At 38.2% G+C, this 17496-nt stretch overlaps 2 protein-coding genes and 1 long non-coding RNA gene across 5 annotated transcripts; 1 reads left to right on the forward strand and 2 right to left on the reverse strand.

Moving 5' to 3' along the window:
- Positions 1–302: 302 nt before the first annotated feature.
- Positions 303–4157, reverse strand: AVPI1 (arginine vasopressin induced 1). Of its 3 annotated transcripts, none has more exons than XM_087964722.1 (3): positions 4029–4157; positions 2024–2384; positions 303–689 (listed from the first exon to the last, which is right to left on the reverse strand). In XM_087964722.1, exons 2-3 carry the CDS (start codon positions 2344–2346, stop codon positions 467–469), a joined length of 546 nt encoding a protein of 181 aa, XP_087820848.1. In that variant the 5' UTR covers positions 2347–2384; positions 4029–4157; the 3' UTR covers positions 303–466. The 3 variants fall into 3 exon arrangements, with proteins under 3 accessions (XP_087820848.1, XP_026531005.1, XP_026530925.1); XM_026675220.2 differs by having other exon boundaries at positions 3961–4146; XM_026675140.2 differs by having other exon boundaries at positions 3875–4144.
- Positions 4158–6331: 2174 nt separating this feature from the next.
- Positions 6332–7137, forward strand: MARVELD1 (MARVEL domain containing 1). The gene has a single exon (XM_026675415.2). The coding sequence runs from the start codon at positions 6477–6479 to the stop codon at positions 7002–7004; it is 528 nt and encodes a 175-aa protein (XP_026531200.1). The 5' UTR covers positions 6332–6476; the 3' UTR covers positions 7005–7137.
- Positions 7138–15563: 8426 nt separating this feature from the next.
- On the reverse strand, positions 15564–17463 carry LOC148130899 (uncharacterized). The gene is made up of 2 exons (XR_015749437.1): positions 16717–17463; positions 15564–16672 (listed from the first exon to the last, which is right to left on the reverse strand). It is a non-coding gene; the product is annotated as an uncharacterized LOC148130899 (long non-coding RNA).
- Between the last annotated feature and the right edge of the window lie 33 nt (positions 17464–17496).

Consider the following 17496-nt stretch of genomic DNA (forward strand, 5'->3'; position numbering starts at 1 on the left):
TAGGGCAACACTTTCTCTGGCACGCCGCTGGGCAAAAACTGTTGAAGCTGGTCATGTGAGGGAATGTGGCTTTCTACATTTTTGGTTTCTCTCAAACAATTTGTAAAAGTAGATTTGGTGAATGGAAGATAAATATAGAAGCAGTTATTAACTGAGTGTTTATGTACATCACCTCTGGATAGCGGTAAGTTTGCATATGGAATAATAAGGAAAATAATTTCTTCTGCATTTTGAAATTTCCCAAAGATCTGTTAGGAGAAAGCAGTTCTGGACTAGAGAGACATTTGGACTCTTACATTCAGAGAGGTTTTTAGACAGGAAGCTTTATTAAATATAAACCATAAATAGTCAACATACGTAGTGTTTGTGCTTTTACATAAACTGATCGAGTCTAAATTAGCAAACCAAAGTGCTTGAGAGCAAAATAATTTTTCAATTTATTTCTACTGTTACCTGCAATCATCTGTCAGACCCTTTGAGGCTTCTCCAGGCTAGTCTGATTACACTGGGCCACAACCATCGGCATAAAATCACAATCATTTTTCATTGTGCATGTAGCCATGCCCATCTCTTTTTCCTTCTTCCTATATTGGGAAGCAGTGTAGTGGCCACTTCCATCTGCTGCCTCTATCTCTTTCTTCCTACTGTCATCATCAACAGCAGCAGCAGATGTATTACAGTCTTCAATCCTGTGGGTCAACAAAAGTCTCATTAAGAATTAACATTATACTCCTTTTTTCTTAGAAGCAGACGATCAAGATAAGGAATAGGGAGAAAACCATTGTGATGCTGCTTTGCTAATGTAACATATATATATATATATAGCTGCTCTTAAACTCAATATCCTCTTGCTATGTTAGCAGAATAATACTTATATTCTCCAGATGTTTTAGACTACATCCATAATTTGCCATGGGTCATGGGGGCTAGATTTGATGGAAAATGAAATCCAAATAATCTCACCATGTCAGCTTACTGTTGATTTACAGCATTTTGTTTAGCTATGATGAATATATTTTGTGCTTTAACAACCCCTAACAATAGGAAGGGGGAAGAAAGAATTTGCTCAGGGTTGCCTATAGCAGGTCCAGATGGCAACAAAATGAGAAAAACAATGAAATGTTTCTTGTGATGTTATGATTCAAGCTCTGCCCCTTAGATAATTGCACATCACTTCCAAAAGGTAGAGATTATGTTGAAATATCATGACACATTTTATCATTTCATCTTCTCCCCCACTGCAGTTTCCTATAACTTTGTTTCTTCTGATCTGTAATATTGTAAATCATTCACCTACCTAATCAGCTATATGAGCTAAAATCTGTTTTCCCTTTCTGAAAGGCCTATAAATAATCTATTCTACATCAAATTGGTTATCCCAAAGGTGCTTTTTCAGGAGGTTTTCAGAATGGTTCCATTCCCCACTGTCCTGTCAGAGCTGAAGAAGCTTCTTGGATGAGAAGCAAAACGTCTTCAAAAGAAAAAACAAGAAAGTCCAGTTGCCTTCTGAAAAAACATATTTGCAACAAGCAGGACCTGGATGACTGAGAATCTCTACAGATCAATTTGGTTACTATTGTAATATCCATGAATAGAATTCAACAAAAGGTGCTTCAAGATTGGACCACCTATTAAAGAAACTCTTCCCAATACATCATTTTATTACTGTTTAATACTTAACACAATACCAATTGTATTAGAAATATTAAGAGTTGAATAGTTCACAGTTCACAACTAAATGGTGCAGCAGCTAACTAAGGGTTTTACTTTTTAAATACATGCCAGAAAACCATTAAGAAGATTTCAATGAAAAAAACCCAAGCTAAATAAATCCTTACCTTCCTTCCTAAAGATACAGTACATTAACCAATTGTGAATCGGAATAACAATATGTTCCTACTCTTAGTTGAAAGCAACAGAAGAAGTTGCTGGGGGAGGGGATAGAGCCTACAAATTCTGCTTCCAGTACCAGCAATCTAAGTAAAATTAAAAAGCAGTATAAAAACAAATTTCAAAATCATACCTTAAGTGACTAAAGTGCTGTAGCTCTAGCAGCCTGGTACTACTGCCCTTTCCATATAGAGGCTTCCTATTGGCTTGCAGCCTCAGCCTCCTCTGCCTTCTGTGGAGCTGTTGTAAGGCCCGAGTAATGCATTGGCTTTCTGCACGCTCCCAAATTAGCTGGGCTCGTTCTTCTGCTTGCACATCCCCACTGCTACGGAAGAGACGACGTAACTGAAGTAACCCCACCCCCTGGAAAATATTGGCAGATGCTCTCTTTCTAGTACATGATTTGGTGATTGGATTCTGTGGCAAGTCACAGGTAATAGAGGCTGGAGTTCCCATGGTGCTAGGATCTCTCCATATCGTAGCTAATGGTGGTTCTGTAGAAAAAATGAAACCAGGAAAAAGCAGATTGGTTAACTGGTCCTGACAGCAGTTCCTCTTTCCTACCATAACCTGGGTCGAAGTGGAAACATGCATAGATGTTTAATAGCCTTAATCTGAATACCTAACATTTTGGGACCACAGGTTAGAACTAAATTTCCTTGTAACACAGTTCATCCTAATTCCTCCAGGAAGATGATTCCTCAGAACAGAGAAGATCATTTAAATCATTAAGTCTTAACTCTCTGCTCTGTGCAAGAATGCAAATTAAAATATCCATTACAGACTCCTTTCTCTACCATTGTGGTTATTCAGTTATGCAATATTTCAAGAATGTTAACTCAGGGCTTTTCATTGACTTAAGGCACTGACATTGTTCAGATGTCACAGCTTAAGGTGAAAACTGTATGGTAATTCATATATAGTAGAAGATAGACTATGCATTGTCAAGTCAGGACTTGCACATTTACTCAATTAGCAGGAAATATGAGCTCCAGGTTATTCCACCTAAACTGGTATGAGTACCAGGGTGGATCTATTTGGGATGGGAAGTTTTCTCAACAACAGGACATTTTTTTCCCTTTCAGGTTCTGACATGCCCTGTGTTTGGCAAAGCCTCGTAACAACAGCTACAATTTCCTTGGAAAACCCTACCGATCCAGATGCCCAAAAAAGTACATAAGTGAGCAACACACATGATGGACCAGCAGCAATTTGAACTGGAGTCATATTTGCTAAACTGGCAGATAATGTCAATAAGCCACATCGATTAATCCGCCAATCTGACTGAAAGGGAGGAAGCAAGAGGGCTAACACTAATATCTCAGGAGGGTCCTTTCTGAGCTTGCTTGTTTTCTTGCAGATAGGTCATTACCCTAACTACTAACTACATCAACAGTGTGAGTAAGGAGGCTTTCTAGCACTGATGATGTTACCTGGTTAGGTAGGGTAATGAAACATCTGCAAGAAAACAAGCTCAGAGAGCACCAAGGACCCCTCATTTCATCCCTGAGCTACCATATTCTCCTTTATTGGTACTAATGTCTCAGTTCTCACGATGGTAAAAGCGCATCCTTTTACAATACAATACCGAACACTGTCATTTATTCTACCCTATGGGAGTTTGAGGACGCCAGTATTTATAGAAGGGTCCTGAATTGCAGAGACATAGGTTTGAAATGCACACTAACGGGTAGCCTCTCAATCGAATGGGCCTCAGCTAAATTGTCTCCGATATTCGCAATTGTCAGCTACCATTAACATTATATAAGGAGTACTCCCTGCGAGTCATTTCCACTGAGTAATATAGGGCAAGTCCCTCGTTCCAGAGAACCCCACCCCACCCGATCACTTTGGATTCTTTGAAGAAGATACGCAGCAGCAGAATGCCTCCCAACTAACACGCATCTCAGCAGACAAAAGGGGATTTGTCTGAATTATTGCTAGAAAATCTTCGAACGTCTTTTGAACGGCCATAAGGAATCACCTTTCTCCCCTCCCTTCTCCATGCCATCCAGAACGGCGATCGAGGCTGAAGCCAGGACCTTCAAGCTCTGCAAGGCACTCACGGACCTGGCGTCGCCGGCTCCTCCAAAGCTCTCGAAGATCCGCCAGGGTTATCGAGCTCGGGGAGGTCTCACCTTCCCTCCTCAAACCGACCTCAGGCCATTCATACTCGGCTCCTGAGAAGATACGTTTGGCCAATGAAGAGAAACGACAATACACATCTCAGCCAATCCCTTCCGCTGCCCTCTTCTCCAAATGTCGAAAGAGAATGCTGTGATCTAGCCAATCAATGCAGGACGAGGGAGGGACGTTGAGGCCTCTTTTGCGAACACGTGGCAGGCAGGATTATTGACGTCAGGAAGAAGGGAGGTTTTAGCCTGCAGGGCGAGAGGACGTCGTTGCTTAGAAGTTGGCTTTCGGCGGGCCGTGTGTTTTTGTGTTCAGCTCCTGCACAGACACTCTTGCCTTGGTTCAAATGCCGGCCGCCATCCAATATAAACAGAGGGCCTTAGCTGCATAGTGTCACAGCCATGGGCGATTTTTATTTATTCCTTCATTTATTGAATTTATATGCGGTCCATCTGGCTATCGAAAGCAACTTTGGACAGTTTTACCATTTTTCTTCTCGGCTTCCTTGAGGTTTCTGTCCATTGGCGTGTGTTAAAGCCCTTCGGCTATTTTCACACAACAGGGTTACCTTGCAGAACACCACTAGCTTCTCTGACAGCCTGTCTGACAGAGAAGCAATAATGTATGTGCTGAAGTCTGGCTAACCTAGTCCCATGATAGTTTGATTCTTTCCATACTGACATACTGAAGAGAATATTTGTAGCTCAGGGTTGAACTGTGGGGTCCTTCGTGCTCTCCTAGTTTGGTGATTTCCTTACAGACGTTGCATTACCCAATTAAGTAACGTTATCAGTGTTAATAGGGAGTGGGGTTTGCTCTTATTTTTATATACTAGTGCAGGGGTGTCAAACTCATGTCACATGACATATCGGGACTTTCCCCCCTTTTGCTAAACTGGGCGGGGATGGGGCCTGTATGTAATGCATTCGGCCTGCAGGCCGTGAGTTTGACACCCCTGTACTTGTGGCTTGTCCTGTTAGTGTTGGTGGCAGTAATTTTTTGGTTCCTTGATTAAGCTGTTTACTATTAGCTTGTTTGTCTGCATTTGTAATTCTTTCATTGGGGTATTGTTTACTTTTTGACTGTTGGTCTGGTGTTAATTTTGATGTTCTCTGCTCTTGTGGGTGTTGTTTGCTGGTTGGGATGTGTTGGTATTTTTGTTTCCGTTTTGGCTTTTTGATTGTCTCTTTTGAGTGGTATCTACATTGGTTATCTCTATGTGCCTGTTGATGGTTGATTTGTCTGAACGACAGGCTTCCAGGACTTCCCTAGGGGTTTTGGACTATTGATTTTATACATGTTTTAGTATCCCATATGTGGAAAATAGCAAGAGTAAGACTTTTCTCAACAGTAAAAACAGAAAGCTCCACTTAGGGATAGTCATGGAGAAAATCTATTTAGTCACTAAGACTCAGATCAGATTTGATGGTACATATTTAGTCATGACCTATAATATTTAACACATTCAGCACATAGAAGTTCTTTGCTTACAGGAGCATCTAAAAACCAAAATTAAGTTACAATGACACAAAGAATAGTTTTTTTTATGTCAATGAACAACAATTCTGAAAGATTCAGTTGTGGAGATGAACTAAAAATGAACTAGAACTTAAAATGCATCATAGTAGTGTTGGAAGAAAGGTCCATCTGGGTTCAGTTCCAGGTGGGAAGAAAAACACTGGAAACTTTACTCCACTCTTTGCAGTTACGGTATCCCTTTGTGGCCAGCTTCAAGACACTCCTGCTCCAGCTTCTTAATTTAACATAAAGGGTGTGGTTTTCATGGATTTACAGATGTGATTAGGTCAGCTTCAGTTTGAGGTTGATAAAAAGTTTTGTTTGCAGCAAAAAGGGAAGGCTTAAAAGATCCTCTAGGGATTATGCTTATTCAAAATCAAAGGTTGCCTTTCCGAAATCTAAAGCAGAATGGAACAAAATTTAAATGCCAGAACAGCAAATGAAGAAACTATACATTTAGTTTTAATGTTCAAGTTTTTCCTTCTTGGGAATTTAATGAGTGACTATCACTTGGCCCTTTTCCATGCAGAAGGGAGGAACTGAACTTGATATCTGCAGAATTCATGTTTTCTTTAGTCAATCTTTTTGGTTTGGCAGAGCCTTGTTGGCCCAAGTAGCAACAGAGCTAAGGAATTCTAAAGAAGGCAGCATTCAGAAATTATTTTAAGTACTTGGCTAAAGCTACAGGGGCAATGGAGAGAGGGAGAGAGTTGTTAGTAAGAAGGAGAAATGAAATGAGCTCCAAAAATAGGAGGGGCAAGGGTGGGAAAGGGAGGGCTAAAACAGGAAATGGAGAGGCCCTAGTGCAGGAACAACTACTAAGCTGCAGATGTTTGGCAGCTGCAGACAGAAGTGAGGGGAAAAGAAGAGGGGAGATTTGCTCAGCTGAAGAAGGCACTAGAGGAGACAAGCTGCAGAGGATCTAGTGGTATAACATGCCTCTTCCACCACCCCCTTCTTCACCTCCACCTCCATGTCCAGCATCTAGAGAATCTCTGAGCCTGAATAGGCCCTTCCTACGAAGCCTGTTAGGATGGCTGCGTATAGCACAGCTGCTGTTGGGTGCTGTCTGCTGGATAATTTTAGCGGCACACAAGTATGAAGGAGCAACCTACTTTGCAGTCTTTGCAGCAGTCCTGGTGTGGCTTCTTACCTTGGTTCTTTTTGGGCTCAGTTTATTGGGCCGATGGACTCTGATTCCTGTGCTGGGGACCCACTGGCTCCTAACAAACATTCTGCATGACCTGTTGCTTGGAGTTATTTTCTTCACAGCTGCTGCAAGCATCATAGGCTACAAGGCGAGGAGCATCAGCTATTGTACTCTGCCAGGTTACAGCCAGCCCTGCAGTTACACTGCCTACTTAGTTGCTGCTATCTTTGCTGGTAAAACTGCTTTCCTGTACTTGCTCTCTGGACTCTACTGCTTGGTACGGCGTTTCCAGGGGCACCATGATATCATCTGAGAGATGCAAGAAGTTCAAGAAGTAGAAACAGATCTTATTCAAATAGATGGATAAGCCTAGCATACAATTAGCCTACAGATATCTTGCTCCAGATGCTGTCACCTTCCTGAAGAAAACCTGATGCAGTCCCTATTTTTTCTGAGAGTTGTGAATGCTCTTACCTCCAGATGACTGATCACAGATGGACTCTTAGCATCATGACCCAGAAGCTAAAAATGGTGCATCTTAGGAGGAACACCTGGGAACCAGATTGTGGATTAATTTCTCTCTCTCTTTTCTCTTCTTTCATTTTGGCAGGATGATTTTTATGGGTCTGGGAAGTTTTGACCTGATCTGTACTTCCAATATATCTGATTGCTATAGGATTCGGTATTATCATCTTCTGGTATACAATATTGGTTTTATTATTCATGCTATCCTGTTTTGGATCTTAGAAATGAAATGTTCAGATTTTATACCCTATGGGCTTCTTGAGGGGTTTTTGTTTGCTTGTTTTACACAGGAATATTCTGTTTTAAACAGATATTTATACATAATTATTTACTGTAAATTTTAAAACTTTTGAATCTACCCGATAGTATTTGTAGCATTATTATTTTAACGTGTTTTTCAGAAAACAGAGAGATAATGCCTCCTGCCATCTGAAACTGCACTCTCTAATTGAAAGAACTGATTTTGATTTCAGATGTATGCTAATTAAATTAAGAAAAGTAGTACATGTTGAATATGCTCAGAAATTATTTTTCTTTATGGGTACGGTATTGTTTAATATATCCTAGATCTAAGCTTTGCTTCCATGAATGAATTCCAATCTTATTGGTTTCAATTCACAAAAGAATTGCTCAAATAAAACCTTCTGTGATCTGGCCCCATAAATGTTGCTGTATTATTTCACTTTGATGACATATCTCAGTCTATATCCTGCATTAAAGTAGCCTTCTCTAAAATTGTTTCCTTCAGAAGTTTGGGATTCTATTTACCATCTGAAGAGAATTATTTTGTCCAATGTTTTTAAGAGTACCACATTTGGAATCCCTTTTACAGCAAAGCAATCATTATAAATAGGAGGGAATGTTCACAGTGATGGGACAAAAGATGCTGAGTGGAGGCTTCACCTAGAAATGGAAAGGGTTTTCTGATAATTAGCTAAAGGTACATTTGGAATTAGGGTGAATTATAAATTTTCTCTAGTTAATGCCTTCTACAGTAAGCCTTAAGTTTATACAGGATATTTTTCAAAAACAGGTATCTGGAAATAAAGCTTTCCAAATTTACTCCCTGATGCCTCTGTTTTATACAGACTTTCTAAAACTACTGAGAATTTGGATCTCATTAAAGAAGGTATCTAACTAGCAAGGGATAGAGCTATTTTCTAGGTTATAAGTGTGGTGTAACTCCTTGATGATAGGGCTATAAACTGTAGTATCTGGAAAAAAATCTGGAAGTATTTGCAATTTATTTTGCATAGAACATTATACTCAGTTTGAGGCAAGTGAAAGTATAATTTTATAGTACCTGAAAAAGTCTAATTATAAATATAGAAACCAGCCATAGTAGTTTAAGTATCAATACTTCAGAATTGGACAAAAGGAAGAGGGTGGGAAATCATTTCCATAGCAACAAGAATTCTTGAACAGCAACTTACATAATTCAGAAAGCCCCTGATAATATTGAGATCCAGCATGGATTAATTCAGAATTTCATGGAGAAATGGTGGTGCTGGACAATTACATCTTATCAAGTGATTAACCCTGATGGTATTATAGCCTGATACCTATGATCATTCAAATCTTGTAACTAGAATCCAACAAGTTTCATCATATAATATTTCACTATGCTCATGGAAGATCACTGCCTGTCCTAGTTCAGGAAAAGTACTTCTGAAATACAGATTTTCTTGGACACAGATTATGCCTTTTTGTCAAACTTCTTGAACAGCTACAAAACTGCCTCTGGCAAATCTCTACAACTATTGTGCTTCTGTAGTGCAAATGGTGGAGCTGCCCCTCCCTTGACAAAATCTTAATTAGAAAGGAATTTTGTTCTAGCAGTAGCAAATGAGAAGCCAGCTTAATAGCCCCTTTACTCAATGATATCCTAAGACTGGCTTTAGGGGTTTCACAATGACAGATCTGCTTGAACCTCAGCACACCAACCTCATCTAATTTTGATCACATGACCATGGGGATGATGCAACGGTTGTAGGCGTGAAAACTGGTCATAAGTCACTATTTTCAGTGCTGTGTAACTTTGAACAGTCACTAAACAAGGACTATCTGTAATCTAATGAATTAATATGGTTGCATATCAACTTAAACCTGGGTCTCCTCATTCTAAGTTCAATATTTTAAACATTATCCTGTACTGTTTTTGTAGAAGAAAAAGTCTACCCAAAGCCAGCTGTTTAGGTGCATCCTTGACTTTGGACAGTCTATTAGTTTCATATAATAGTTTTGCTGTTATGCAAGAATGGAAGGGAAGAAAGGAAGAATGGGACACTACCTGTTTTCACCCAAGGTGAAATTGATTAGCTATTGGGAAAGAACCAAATGCCCATGCCAAGACAATTTAATTAAGAGTTATGGTAGGGCATGATAGCCTGACTGTTCTAGGAGGAGGAGATAAATATAAGGAAATAAAAATCTTCAGGCATGCTGGCACTATGCTATGAGCAGCCCATCAGCGGAGGATAGCTGTGCCATCCTACCTACTTGAGATAGGAAGAGCAAGGGGAAGTGTTGCTACTTTTAGCTACTGTTAACATGCTCAACAATGTGTAATATATCTGGGAATGGCTATAACATTAAGTTTGGAGCATCTCCTGCCACTAGATTATTCTTTAACATAAAACCTGGACAAAGGCTTACTCAGTAGGGGGAGTTGCAAAGCAAGCAGTGTAAAATTGATTAAATATTTAGGGGTATTTGAATAATTTTCCCTTACTTTCCAAAAGTTCCACTTTGGTCTTTAGACAGATTTCTATTTCTGCATCAAATTTTAGATATGTTCTGTCTTGATAAATATTACATTCCAGATTATTTCCTTAATTCTGTAATTATCTTGGATTCTGAATAAAATTATGTATAATAAGCATAATCTGTTTAAAATGCTGTTTTAAGTACTGTATATATGCATTTTCCTCTCCAAATGCAGTGAGGAAAGAGCAAAGGGGAGAAACATAAGTATGAGAACAAGGAAAATGTAATTTATGGAGAGATGAGGGCAATATGGGTAATAATAGGTAAGAAGCAAATCATTCATCTTTGGCTGTAAAAAAATAGCAATTACAGATTAAATAACTTAGAATTTGCTAAATTCCACATATATTGCCTGAGATTTCTGCCTTACTTACTTAATGCTAGGACTGGCCCTGTGCCTTATTCCTGCAAGATGGGTAGTTCCAGCGACTGGTAAGATATAAAAGAAGAAATCTGATTTGGAGACCACATGAGCAATGTACATCTTTCTTTCATGAGCTTAATGATTATGTGATAATTTTTCTTTGTGCGTGCATGATTGTCATCAACTGTTATCTTAAACTCTTAAGTCCTCCTTGCACAAGTTAGTCCTGCAATTAAGTATTAACACCTATAATACTGTCTTACAGATAGTACTTTATTTTTGAAATAAAAGATGATTGGATGTTACTAATAGATGGATCATCTGCCAATGCATAACAGTTGTTTTTTAGAAAGAAAAATGTGTAAATAATTGATATGAATGGAATTTAATATATTGCTTTTGACTCACACTTGATCATAACCAGGAAAGAAAGATCCTTGACATTTATAGTTTTTATTGATTTTGGCCCCAAAGCTGTTCGAAACATCAGACAAAACTGGACAAATGCCGTAACAGATTTCACAATCTTCGTGTTACTAATTTACTTACAGACATTGGTTTTTCCTGCCATTACTTTATTTTAAGTCAGCAAGAAACTAACTTAATAGAACATCGCATGTCACAGATGTACCTGACTGCATTCAGATAACTGGATTGTCGTTGTGGAGAAACAGAAGGAATATTAGATATTTTGGGCACATTGAATTGTTTATAAAAATAATGAAGATGGGATACAAATTAAACAAATTATTGTTAGATAGAGATGAATTTCAATATATATTACTTTAAACATTCAGGATATTCAGTGCTTTTTTTAAAGGAAAAAGTTTTGGTGCTAAAAACAGTTCTAATTGTAGAAATTAGTTAAGTTGCAGTAAAGATTGTAGACATTAGTAATGAGGAAAAGCAGAGATGGGAAGTTATTTTCTATCATAAATACGTTGGACTATGATATTGGACAGGATCTACTTTAAATTGGATGAATAATTTGGATGAATACTTTAAGCAGCAAAAGCATAATAATTTGAAGCAAATCCACCAATACTTGCTCAGAATGTAAGCATCATCAATTACAGCATTGCATATTGATGACCTTTTACTCCTCATTTATGATAGGAACTAGTTAACATGTAACAATGCCAGAATAAAATGTTGGTAGCCCCACTTTGATCAAGCTTTCTGGTGTACTGTAGATCATGGCTAGATGATAACAGAAAGTGGAATTTACTGTTCAAGCCTTTTTCAGAGCAATGAAGTGAGATCATTTTCAGGAGCACTAGGGTAATTGATGGGTTACATTTTACTCATGAAAGTGATTATGTTGTAATAACAAGATCAATTGTGATCATTGTTTGTGAGTAGATAACACAGGGCAGTCAGAATGAGGAAAATATTCAAGCAGGGTGAATACATCCTTCTGAAGAATGTTTTTGTGTGTACCATGACTCATGAGATTTTTTACATTTCTAATTAAAATAATACATTTTAGCTGACTGTTAAATCTTCATATTTTACCACATGAATTTATGCAGAAACAGGCAACTGCACTCTTATTGATCAGAGTGTGTTTACTATTGCTCTGTGTGTCCCAAAGGTGCTTTTCAAAAGGCAACTGAACTTTCTTAGTTTTTTTCTTGAAAACATTTCGCTTCTCATCCAAGAAGCTTCTTCAATTCATTTCAGGCTCCAACTAAAGGAGCTTCTTGGATGAGAAGCAAAAAGTTTTCAAGAAAAAAACTAAAAGTCCAGTTGCCCTTTGAAAAGCACATTTGGGACACCATGACCAAAATGATTGAGATTTATGCTTTGTGTACACCCTCATGGGAGTATTCTGTAATGAGAGCATTCCAAAATGTATCACCATGTCATTGTAAGGCAGCCATAATTATTCAAGTTTCAGATCTTCCCTCAGAGTATTATTTTTATCCTGCAACAACCTGTCCAAACCATTATTTTTGATCAGTAGACAAGCCCAGACAGTGAAGGGAGGAATGAGACTCAGACTGCAACACTTCCTGAAGTGGGAAGTGAACTTCTATGGGCAGAGTGAAGGATTCAAGCAGGAAAACCATGCATGAAAGACCATCAAGACATCCTGGACAAAGCTAAAAGAATTGGGGGTTTTTTGCACAAGAGCTTTCATGCAAGGAAAAAAGGAATTAACTAAAACCATGGAAGGGAACACGACAGGAAGAAAGTACTTGAGCCATTATGAGGAAATGCTGAAACTCATTGCAGGACACACAGGTTATTTTTCAGGGTTCTCTCAGCAACAATAACACTATATAGTAAAGTAGGGGACAGCAAAACTTGAAAATTCATAGGCTACCTTTCATATAGCAATATTGCCCCCAAGAATCTGAGTCCCCATTTTATCCACCTCGGAAGGATGGAAAGCTGAGCCAACCTTGAGCCTGGTGAGATTTGAACTGCCAAACTCTAGTCAGCTGGCTGCAGAAGTAGCTTGCAGTACTGCACTCCAACCATTGCGCCAGAGGCTCATATACAGTAAATAACAATGCCTTACTAAATGTAAATGATTAGGACATAATATGTTAAGATCCTATAGCCAGAAAAAGAGACTAATTCTGAATTAATCCACAATAGGATAAAGGTCTCTGCATTGAACATTACTGATCAAAATCTATCATGCTGACCCCCTCTGAGTTGATAAATGTTTATCAACTTTCCAGTTGAGGACCTAAATCTAATCACCTAGCTTGCTTCTAATTTAGGTGGCCTAATTTACTGCAGATAAATAACTGGTAACAGCTAAAAAATAATAATTGTGCAATTAGGGCTCAGGGGGCTATAAAGATCATCTAAGGCCTAGAGCTAGGCCAATCCTTAAGAGTCAATACAATACAGACATTGACCTCACAGCATTTTTGATAGATGGATTACCAGCAAGGGACAGGTGACCATCCAAAGCAGTCTGTTAAAAAACTCATACTGTTAATTCTTCCTTTTGACCCCCTACAGTTTACCAATGTTCTTCTGAAAATACAATACTCAGAACTGTATATTCTATTCCAGGTGGTCTGATTAATACAAAAAGAGGAACAATGGCATCTTTTCATTTGGTTTCTTTCATTATAGTATATTGATGTAGGCTAAGATTAAATTTGGCATTTATTTTGCAGCTCTACTACACTACTGGTTCATATTCATCTTGTGATCCACCAAAATATCCCAAACCTTTCTGATGTACTGCTGCCTAATATGCTTCTTTTATTCTATAATTGTGTCTTCGATTTTTTTTATCCCATATGTAGGATTTTGCATTTGTCCCTTGAAATTAGATGTGCCATTCATTGTCTAGAGGCTGCTTTCTATCCATTGTTAGTGTTCATAAATTATTCTGAATTATTCTGAATTAGTCTTTTGAGCTATTTGCTTTCTCACTTATCTTAGTATCTTCTGTAAATTTGATACTTAGTATCTTCTGTAAATTTGATACTTAATTCCCTGTGCAAGTCATTTTTTAGCATGTTGAATAGCTCAGGACCTAAAACAGAAATTTGTCAGAATAAATTCAGGCCTAGCCTTTTTGAAATGTTTCCTTCTCCTAATGCCTCACCTGGGGTGGGCTGCCTGTCCTTATACAAACTGAACTCATACCTGTTCCTAACAGTCTTTTACTTAGGTGACTTCCATGGGATCTAGAAGTAGTGCAGCTCTCCGGATTCTGATATCTCAATATGCAATACCATTGCCATAGTTTCTGGTAACCTGCAAGGTGGGGAGCTGGAGGCACTGTTTTACAGTGATTTTGTTCCTTCCACAGCAGGCTAAAATAATTATATTAACAGAAGAGTAATTTAGTATGTCACTGCTCTCCTATGGAGTGCCACAGGGTTTGTATTCTGTTCTATTTTATTTAACATTTATATGAAACTCAGGGAAAGGAAATCTACTGATTTGGAATTAATATATGCTGATATTACTCAACTACGTGTCTCTACTGTAACTGGGCAGAAAATACTATGTACATTCTAAACTTAGAAGTTGTACACATTTGGATGGGATAGAACAGACTGAAATGGAATATACCAAATCAGAATGGTCATTTGTTTGGACATTAAGTGATTCTCTGGCAGCTTGTGCCAACTCTGGATGTAGTTGTAGTCTCCTGAAAAAGTAAGCTCGAGAGGCCAGAACTTGCTAGAGGGTAGGGGCTTTGCCCAGCTTTGACTGTAAATTGTATCTCTAGCTAGAGCAGATAGTCTTATTGACAGTCACTCACATCCTTATTGTTGGAATGAGTACTTGGGGATTAAAAGCATCTGCATGGATTGGTTTTTAACCCTCGTATGTTTATTTTTATATTGTTATTTACAATGGTAAATGTAATAAGTTTCATCTGGATGTCAGCCACCCAGAGTTTCGGGAGCTGGGAGGATATAAATTTTAATAATGATTGGTATTAATAGTGCCTGGTCCAAGTACTGAAATATTTAAAATGTTGAAATCTATAAAATCTATTTCTATTTGTGTCATTTATACATATGAATTGACTCAAATTGTATATGTGACAATCTGGGATAAGTAAAGAAAGGGTTTGAGGCAGTTTATCTGTATAAGAGGTTTCTGTGGGTCTTATCTCAGAGCTGTAGAGTTATTTTTATAATTGCAAATGTTTGTATATATTTTTTGACATTTTGGTTCTTCCAGTAAACTTTTCATTATGGATTTTAAATGTTTTTTTTAAATAAACAGACAATTACTGAGAGGAAACAGCTGTTCTTCCTATCTTTTCAATCCTTGGTGGAAAGGTTTAAAGTCTGTTTTCTACCACCACCTGATGGCATTCTTGTGAATGCTAAGTTTTATTGTTGACTACAGTATAAACAGCATGTTGGGTACCTATTATCTGCCAGCACACAAAACCAAACTGTGACACGAGGTCAACAGACACCAGTGATCAGGTCCACAAAACCTGAGAGTAAAACAGCCAAAGCCCTACCTTATGGTTTACAAACACAATGGCTTAATTCATATAACATGCTAGCAGCTAGACAATAGACCAGAGGTCTCCAAACTTGGCAATTTTAAGACTTCAACTCGCAGAATTCCTCAGCCTGCACATTATGTTGAAATTAATATTTTCAGAGCCTGGTCTTATGCCACAAAAGTTACTATTTCTGTTATTATCCAAACATCCAATCATTTGTTACTTGGCAACAGCCTTTCCTTATAACATTGTAGAAATTTCACTTAACATGCCAACAATTTTATTACAATTTTCTAATTAAAGATTACTATGAGCATTATCTTAACTTCTATTGAAGCACAAATACAATACACCAATATGTAATCAATAAATAATCCCTTTTCCATGATGGGTCTTTAAATCTGTGGCAAACAATGCAAATGTAGTTGTGCATTATAATATAAAAAAATGTGTCTACAGGTGCAGCTCTTTATTTTTTTTGCAGTTCACTAAAATAACGATTGCATTTAGGAGGCATTTCTATTATAGCAAGTTGTATGAACAGAATTGCAGAGGTTTTTTGTACAAAGAAAAACAAATTTAAAAGTATCACTATACTGTTCAGAGTATTTTTGACTTTATGTGCCAAAAGTTGTTTTTAGCTCCTAGTGACCACATAGATTTTTTCCATGATGATCTATCCTTGTTTTTTCAAGTCTCTCACTGGTACATTCATTGCCACAGTAAGTCCTTGTTGCTGGTTGTCCTTTTTCCATCTTTCAGTAGAGTCTTTTCCAGAGAATCTGGGTCTTTGCATAATATGTCTGAAGTAAGATAAATAGAGCTGGTCATTTGTGTCTTGAGAGGGAACTCTGGGCTGATCTGGTTTTCCTTCTTGGCTGCCAATAATATTTTCTAGGAGTCTTTTCCAATATTGATGTTCAAATGGATTAATACTTTTCCAATAAACCCTCAAGTGACCTCAAGAACTCTGAGTGTGCTAACTACCAGATTACTGCAAAGAAATATGATCCTTTCAACCCTCCCCCCGCCCCCATCCTGTCAGAACTAATCCTTCCATCATCCCACCATCCTGCCAGAACCAATGAAGCTTCTTGGATGAGAAGTGAAACATCTTCCTCAAGGAAAAAACAGTCCACATCACAGTATGAAAGTCTTTTCCAAGATCTTCACAGTTGCTCTGCTGAATGCTAGACTGCAGCATATTTCTTGACTGCTTGTTCTTTTACTGTTGATAGTAAAAGCCAGAACTACTTGGATATTTTCATTGTCAACTCTAATTTCAATTCTAATTGAATTCTAATAACCTTGACCACAGGACTTGTTAAAAACAGTTTTGCCTAGATGACTGTAGCTCGCATTAATTCATTGTCTTATTAATAGCAAATACCTATTTTCAAAGAAGCAGCTTTACACAAGGCGCAGGGAGCATAAATGGAGTAATCCAAATGTCTTTTCTTTTAATCTTTTCTTTCATTCCATCAGGAGGTGCGTCCAACAGCCTGCCCATAAGTGACAGAAAACCCAGGCACTTTGATGACAGCCTGGTTACTTAAAACCGTTTTTGTGGCTTCCTGCGCTGCCCACTGGACCCAAAATACTTGCGCAAGTTCAACGAGCAAGGAAATGTGGGAGGCGGGTTCCTCTCCTGCAACTAAAGCCACCGTCGCCGTCGTTTCCTACCTTACTCCCCCTTTTGTTCTTGTTATTCTTTCTGGAGAAGCTCTTGGGAATCGGGACTGCTTTCTGGTTTGTCAGAAAGGGCCTAAATTCCTTTCCCAAAATACCAACTGCCCTTTTACCTTCTATAAGGATAAAACTTACGGTTGATAATTTTGTGTCTTTCCCAAAATCGGGACGTTGCTGGTCCCAAACAAGCAAAGCACATTATGGTTTACCTACATTGTTTGTGACTTCAGTCATAACAGGAGAAGCTTGTGTTTCCCTTAGTATGAGATAATTTGAAAAATATTTGAACAAATTTGCTTAACGCGTAATAAGTTTTAAGTTTTCAACAACCTCATCATGAAATCAATCTTGACGATTGTAGGAACCCTGACTGGAAATGCTCTGGTAGTTTCCAGTACGCAACCTTACATTTACGTTACTCTTCTGTGACTGGAGCTTTTCAGCTAAGACGCCATAACCAACGGCTAACTTTAGCAGAGGCAAACAGCCGAAGCATGCTCAGGCCGC

The sequence above is a fragment of the Notechis scutatus genome, chromosome 4 (genome assembly GCF_049901735.1).
Source record: "Notechis scutatus isolate UNSWTSFEM ecotype Mainland chromosome 4, rNotScu1.2, whole genome shotgun sequence".
NCBI classification, from domain to species: Eukaryota; Metazoa; Chordata; class Lepidosauria; order Squamata; family Elapidae; genus Notechis; species Notechis scutatus.

Bases quoted from the DNA above. Each gene is read 5' to 3' on its own strand.
- AVPI1 (XM_026675140.2), bottom strand. From the start codon at position 3,896: ATGGAGAAGGGAGGGGAGAAAG. The intron at 2,385-3,874 runs GTGATTCCTTAT...TTTTTTCTACAG, and splicing joins GGAGAAGGGAGGGGAGAAAG to AACCACCATTAGCTACGATA. The intron at 690-2,023 runs GTATGATTTTGA...GTTGACCCACAG, and splicing joins CAGCACTTTAGTCACTTAAG to GATTGAAGACTGTAATACAT.
- MARVELD1 (XM_026675415.2), top strand. From the start codon at position 6,477: ATGCCTCTTCCACCACCCCCTTCTTCACCTCCACCTCCATGTCCAGCA.